General features: G+C 44.8%; 1 protein-coding gene across 3 annotated transcripts in view; it reads left to right on the top strand.

The window, feature by feature from the left end:
• PUS7 (pseudouridine synthase 7) overlaps nt 1-7,089 on the top strand; it is a 105,962-nt gene that overhangs the window by 45,762 nt on the left and 53,111 nt on the right. Inside the window, exon 1 of one of the 3 annotated variants that reach the window (XM_027123877.1) lies at nt 2,574-2,761. The exons of the other annotated variants lie outside the window; for them this stretch is intronic. Within the exon in view, the coding sequence (XP_026979678.1) occupies nt 2,635-2,761 (127 nt within the window). The 5' untranslated portion in view covers nt 2,574-2,634. Of the gene's footprint in view, nt 1-2,573; nt 2,762-7,089 lie in introns of those variants that run through there. 3 annotated transcript variants of the gene reach the window in all.

The raw sequence follows: 7,089 nt of genomic DNA, 5'->3' as shown, positions 1-7,089 counted from the left end.
TAGAGAAAGCCCACGCACAGCAACGAAGACCCAACACAGCCAAAAAAAAAAAAAAAAAGGATAAAGGTGTGTTCAGACATTCAAGAGCTCAAAAAATTTCCCTTTCATTTATTTCTCCTTCCTCAGGAAGCTACTGGAGATGTACTCCACTAAAATGAGGGCTAAACAAAGAAAAAGAATGCATGGGATATAGGAAACAGAAGACACAACACAGGAGAAAAATAAAGTGGGAAGCCCTGAAAACAGCTGTGCACTAGACGTAGATGGTGCAGGTCAGAAGGCTCCAGAAGAGGCTCCTTCAGAAAGATGAGACTGATAGAACTTCTCATCTATCTGAATCTCTGGAGGGAGAGGTTTAAAGAATCATTAAGAAGTCTTAGTGATGAATAGTAAAAATAAGATCATTATTAACTGCAAGAAAAACAAAAAATTGAGGAGAAGTAATCATAGTATATTACTTCGCTCAAGATGTGAGTAATGTTTACCTAATTATAATGAAGTAAACACAAATCTGTTTTTAAAAGTACAGTATAACTGGGAACTTCTCTGGTAGTGCAGTGGATAAGACTCTGCGCTTCCAGTGCAGGGGGCCCGGGTTCAGTCCCTGGTCAGGGAATTAGATCCCACATGCATGCTGCAACTAAGAGTTTGCATGCCACAACTAAGGAGCCCTGGAGCTTCAACTAAGGAGCCCACATGCTGCAACTAAGAAGTCTGCCTGCCGCAACTAAGACCTGGTGCAAACAAACAAATAAATATTTTTAAAAAGGTACGATATAACTATATTAGGCAGATAAAGGGAAGGGAAGTGTGGTGGGGCTGGGGGAAGGAAGAAGAGCTAAACCTAATTTTCCACAAGTGAAGTCAATAGATAGTGCCTAAAAGTGAGACATCAAGAAATAGCAATGCAAACATTTTACATAGAGAAATGAAGGTAAAAAAAATCAAAATAACCAGTTGAAAGATGAAGTGACTTTGAGGAAAGGGAAACAGGGAAGGGGCAGGGTGGGGTTACAGTCTCTTCTGTTTCATTGCAAAACTTACAAGGTTTCTATAGAATTATTTGACTGTAAATCACAGATATGTATAATTGATAAAAATAAAATTAAAGGAGAAAAAAGATTGCTCTAAACCCCAATTTTTACTTCTGAACAATTCATATTCCAGTGAAGGAAACAGATGAAGTTTAAGATTGAGTGCAGTAAGTTCAACAAGGGAAATGTTTGCAATGACTGAGGGAGCACAGAAAACAATTAACTACTATCTGGGGAATGGAGAGAGTTATCTAAGATGGACAGAATGCTAGACAATAATAAGGATGAAACGAGATAAACTGTGTGTGCTAGGCACTTAGCAATCCATAGTACTGGTGTGGAGTTAAAAGCAGGATCCTGAATATTATACATAATATACATGTTAGGATGTAATTTTAGAGTCAAGGAGAACATTAAACTGTCAAATGTTTATTAGAGGGAGTTGGAATGGGGAAGAAGTTTTGAACACTCCTGTGTTATTTTAACTATAAAGGCCAATAAAGAGCTGCCTTTTTGGAAAACAAAAAAGCAAAAAATGCATGTTTTACTTGGATCTTGTCTAAGGAAGTTTAGGCTGAAATGCAAAAAGGGTAGGTTTTGACCATGGACCCAGTTAATGTCCAAAGAAACGTGAACATTCTTTCCTCCATACGTGCTTGTGGGGAGTTGGGCCACAATCTCAGAGAAGGTACTTTTTAAAGTACAGTTGACCATTGAACAAATCAAGTTTGAACTGCCCAGGTCCATCTATACAGATTTTTTTCAATAAATACTTACTACAGTACTATATCATCCGCAGTTAGTCGAATCCACGGATGTGGAACTGCAGATACAAAGGGCTGACTATAAAGTTATACTTGGATTTTCAACTGGACAGAGTTGGTGCCCCTAACCCCTGCATTGTTCAAAGGCCAACTGTATACGAAAATTAAAAGTTTAGATTGAATTTCTACTGTGTGGGTGTGGTAAAAATACTTGCAGTTGCTGTCATTGGTACATTAACCTATGAATTAACCACAGTTCAAGAAAATGTGATTGTACATGCATTAGGGACGGAAAAGTACTCAAAGTACTTAACTGAGGCGAATAATATCAGCGGAAGGCAGCATAGAACGCAACCAGTCTTAGCGAATTACGTATGATCAGCTAACCAGATTCCCACATGTAAACCCAGATTTTAAAAACAAGTCTACTGCTGCTATGGAAAACTATATGGGGGTTGGTCAAAAATTTTAAAATGTAATTACCATATGACACAGCAGTTCCCCTCTGGGTATATACCCCCCGCCAAAGCGCAGGTGCGACCGCCTGAGAGCTCATGGAGTGAAAGGACCACGGTGAGCTCCAGCCTCGCAGGTTGCAAGGCCAAAGGGTGCAAACAAGAAGCTTCCCGGGGGCCACTGAGCAGGGGTGGGCGGGACCTCCTCCACAGGTTGGTGGGCGGGGCCGGAGGAGGCGTGGCCGGCGGCGGAGGGCGTGCTCCGCCCCGGGGTGGGGCCAGCCGGCAGCGGCGCGTCGTTGCGCCGCACGTGTGCGAGGCCAGCCGCTGTGAGTCCGCCTGAGCGCGGCGGGGTCCAGGTGCTTACCGAGCTCGCTGCTTATGCCTGGCCGCCCTTGCGGCTGGTTCTTACGAGTGGCCCTTGCCGCCGCCGCCCTCCTGCGCCCGGAGCAGCGCGCCCGCCTCCTTGTCGCCCGGTCCGCGCCGCGCGCGCGCTCTCAGGCCCCGGGTAAGTGTGCGACCTCCCCACAGCCGCCCGGGCTCTGCGGCCAGCCCTCGGCCCTGCCACGCGGCCCAAAACCCCGCCCGGAGGGGCAGCGTAGACTGGGAAGGCGTCCCGGCCGTGGTCTGAGCCCGCGGCGCGCCCGAGGCGCCTCCATTACGGATCGTGCCTGCGGGAGCGTGGCGGGAGCCCGGCTGGTTCTGCGGTTCGGCGGTTCCAGCCCCGCCCCCAGCTCTCCCGGCGGGTCCTCTTAGGCGCCGCGCCCTCCCTCCTCCCCGCGGCGCTGTTAGCCCGAGGATCTCAGTCCCACTCCTCCCTTTCTTTGCCCCTGAGGCTCCCTAAACTCTTCTTCCTCCCGGAAGAGAAAACCCGCCTTTATCCCGAAGCCCTTTATAGCTTCCGTACACCGCTGAGCCAGGCTTCTACCGGGTCCAGCCCACGTGCTTTCGTTCTCTTATTTATCTGTCATTACTAACAGCGAACCTACTACGTGCCAAGCAGGCACTCAGGTGACTGCTTGTTTTGTATACGTCTTCCAGTGTAGGAGCAAACCGGAGTTTTTCTCGGTCAGTGTTTAATGAGTGGATGGAGGAGGTGCTGCTGGGCGTGTTGACCCATCCGCACGGAGTCGTTACCGCCAACCCTGCACCGAGAGGTTTAACAGTACACCCTCATTGCCTGGGTATTAGCGCCTGCCAAGAAATAGGGTTTGGAGAGTTTAGTCTTTCAAATATTTGGTTCCGTTGTCCGACCCTTTTTTTTTTTTCATTCCGAAAATATAGGGTTACTAAGGACTTTTGTTTCAAGTCTCTAATCTGTGAAGCCGGCATATCCCCCATCACCTTGGCAATCCTTGCCTTGCACCTCCTTGCCTTGGCAATCGAGGCACCTGCCCAAAATCAGACTGTACACTCATACTGGATAGGCAGTGATGTTGTTCAATCATTAGGCAAAGTAGCCAACAGTTCGTGTGAATTAATTTATAACTCCTTTTGAACTTCTATCTTTTGATTGATAGAAGCTGGTGCAGTAGAGCTGTTAATGAAACGTGGCTTTTGGCCCCAAGTAGGAGAGAGAAATAACAGTCCAGCTGGTCTGTTGAATAAGTTTGCTCCTGCCTCAGGTTCTTTACAGGCACTGTACCTGCTGCCCGAACACACACATCTTTTCATGTCTTCCTTCAAGTCTTTGCTCACAAGGCACTTCGTTAGAGAGACTTCACTAAAGAGCACCCCTCGTACTCTCACTGTCGTTACTCTGCTTGACTTGTAGCTCTTATGCGTGCATGTTCTGAGATTGTTTTATTTTATTCTCTGATATGTAAGCTTAATGGAAGTAGGAAATTTTCCTCTTTTCCCCAGTGCCTGGAACAGTGCCAGACACATAAGAGGTGGTTAATAAATATTTGTGAAATGAATGAATCTAAGGGACTTAATGACTTTGCATATTAGAGTGTGGTATGTGCGCTGCCCTGAAGAGAGTGCTCTTTATTGTGAAAGCTGGAGGGATTCTTGATGGTTTGCAGAGGACGGAGGATAGATGCATTTAAAAAGTGGAAATTGTGGAGGGTTTTGAAGTACAGATAAGATTATTATGGCTCTTCTTTAGATGTTCATTTTGCAGGAAGTAATGTTAAGGGACTGTCAGTCTTGTATTAAAATTTTGAAAATGTTAAACTTTATTTTTGTTGTGGATTGTAGAGGAAGCTTATTGGTGAATCTAATGTCTTAATGAAACAGACTTTTAAATACTGTTAAAATTGTAATATTTCTAATCCCATTTGGCTCGTTCAGAGTGTAAAAGAAACAAAGCCTATTACTTTAGTATTCCCTCTAAAGAATTGTGTAGGACGTTGAGTTCATGGGTAAGTATCATTAAATTTCATTCTCTTCCCAGTCGTAGCATCAAGTTTCTCGTCGATAAAGATTTTAGTTGACATTTGAGAAGCTCTCATTAGTATCATGGATAGTGTTTTTGTACAGCATTATGTTTCTTAAAATTTTTTTTAAATTTTAGTACCATTTAGAAAACTCATAAAGCTGGTCCCTTTACTCCCCATCCCCCCCCCCTTTTTTTTAAAGCCAGTCACTTTTTACAGCTTTGAGGTAGAAGGCTTGAATATGTATATTTAGATTATCCTGAATGCAAAGCTCATTTCCTTAGGGAAATCAAATGGGGACGGTCAGGGTTGTTTTATTTTTCTGGTTGAATTCTTCTTGGCCTCTTGGATGTTCACATGATTCATTCTCTCTCTCATTTAAAAATTGTATTTCATTTCAGTCTTCTCTTTTGTGTAGTTTCTGCTTAAGAAAACAACACTGATTTGAGTTCTGCCTCCCTTAGCACAGACGTTTGCATACCTGTTCTAGCAAATATGTTCTCGGCTTCTAGGCCCACAGACAGAACTTAGCAAAATTTATATTGAGTGATTTATAATCACTTGTGCTATATATACTTTAATAATCTCTGTGTTAGGGCCGTTGGCTAAAACAAATGAAAAGTATACTTTTGTTTAATGAGCTTGTCTTTACAATTAAATGTAACAAGAAAAAGAGATCAGGCAAGTGTCCACAGTATCAAGAAAAGGACTGCCAAAAGATACTAAAGGTCTGTTTATTTGGTGCTCTTGGCAGTGCTTTGAGGGTCTCTTAAAATTAAATGGTATCTGAAGGAGAAAGCCATGTTTAATCATTAGTCCAGAGAACAAAAGAAGCATAAGAAGCTTTGGTTTTCCCCAGACTCAGCAATACAGTTCTGCAGTGGAAACCATCCATAATAAATATTAATGACCAACAGTTGAATAGCAGCAGCTAGTACAGACCTTTGACCAAGTCATCATTTTCAGCTTTAAAGGGAAAGGAACTGATACTTAAGAGAGGTGACCCACGTGGTAAATGGCAAAACCTAGATCAGGCTCCAAGTCATATGCCCAAACTGCCAAGCAAGAGTTGAAACCAGTGGTTGATACTTCAGATCCACGATCTGCTAGTATTCTCATTCCAGGGATGTTAGGTGTAACAATGCTGTCCTAAACCTTCTAGAATTTCATTCACATAGGGGAGAGTGAGGAGATGGGGTGATGTCCATATTTTGGCTTAGGTGACTGGTAGTTTGTTGCTAACGTTCCTTGAGAGGTGCAATTTAAAAGAAGTACAGGGCTTCCCTGGTGGTGCAGTGGTTAAGAATCTGCCTGCCAATTCAGGGGACACAGGTTCGATCCCTGGTCTGGGAAGATCCCACATGCCGCAGAGCAACTAAGCCCCTGCGCCACAACTACTGAGCCTCTGCTCTAGAGCCCGTGAGCCACAACTACCGAAGCCCATGCGCCTAGATCCCATGCTCCGAAACAAGAGAAGCCACTGCAATGAGAAGCCTGTGCACTGCAACGAAGAGTAACCCCTGCCCCATGCAACTAAGGAAAGCCCGCGTGCAGCAACAGAGACACAGTACAGCCAAAAAAAATTAATTAATTAATTTAAAAAATAAATAATAGAAGTGCATTTGTGGTGGGAAATGATGAGATCACTTTGGGGCATGTTGAATTTGATGTTTGATTCTACCTCTTACCAGACTGTGTGACCTAGAGCAAGATAGTCTGTTTTTTAGTGGCTAAGATGGTAATATTAATGACGCCTAAGTCGCAGGGTTGAAGCAAGGCTTGATTGAGCTCCCTGTACACTATCATTGTTTAGCGGTCGTTATGATTGCCTTGGACCCCTCCCCTGAGTAAATCAGGGAGTTGGAGATGCGTCTTGGCTGGAAAACTTGGGAATGAGAAGGGAACAGGACTGGGGAAGCCCAAATTTAAGCAGCATGTTGAGCAGGAGGGGAAAAGAGCACCCGAGAAGCAGGACAAAAGCACGGAGTAGAAGCCAGATCTTCCACCAGAATGTAAGCTCCACGCTGGCGGGGCGTTTATTTGGTTTGCTAGGGTGTTGCATGCAGTACCTGGAAATAACGCCTGGTACAGGGGTGTGCGGTGAGTATTTGCTGAGGGGATGGAGTGCAGGGATGAGTGAGTGACTGTTAAAAGGAGTCTGGAATTCCCTTCAGAGGGGTGCAGTTGCAGGAGAATGGTTATAATAAGGGGTCTTGTGAATGTGCTGGAAGGAGGTGTGTCTGTCCCAGGATCCCTGTTTTCTTTGTGAGTGGCACACAGGACTTGGAGAAGACCCTGCTGACCAGGGATGGCCAGGCAGTATGGAGGGCTGTCACAAGAGGAAGTCCCCTCACCTGGTGATGTTTTCTCCAGCAGCAGCCAGGAACACAGATGGAGACAGTAGGATTGGTACTTGGTTGAGGTTTAGCAAGGATCGTGCAACTGGGCTAGTGAG

The sequence above is a fragment of the Aethalodelphis obliquidens genome, unplaced genomic scaffold (assembly GCF_003676395.1).
Source record: "Aethalodelphis obliquidens isolate GAN/ISIS:26980383/991018 unplaced genomic scaffold, ASM367639v1 scaffold27, whole genome shotgun sequence".
Taxonomy (NCBI): domain Eukaryota; kingdom Metazoa; phylum Chordata; class Mammalia; order Artiodactyla; family Delphinidae; genus Aethalodelphis; species Aethalodelphis obliquidens.
This window is presented reverse-complemented; position numbering and strand designations above follow the sequence as displayed.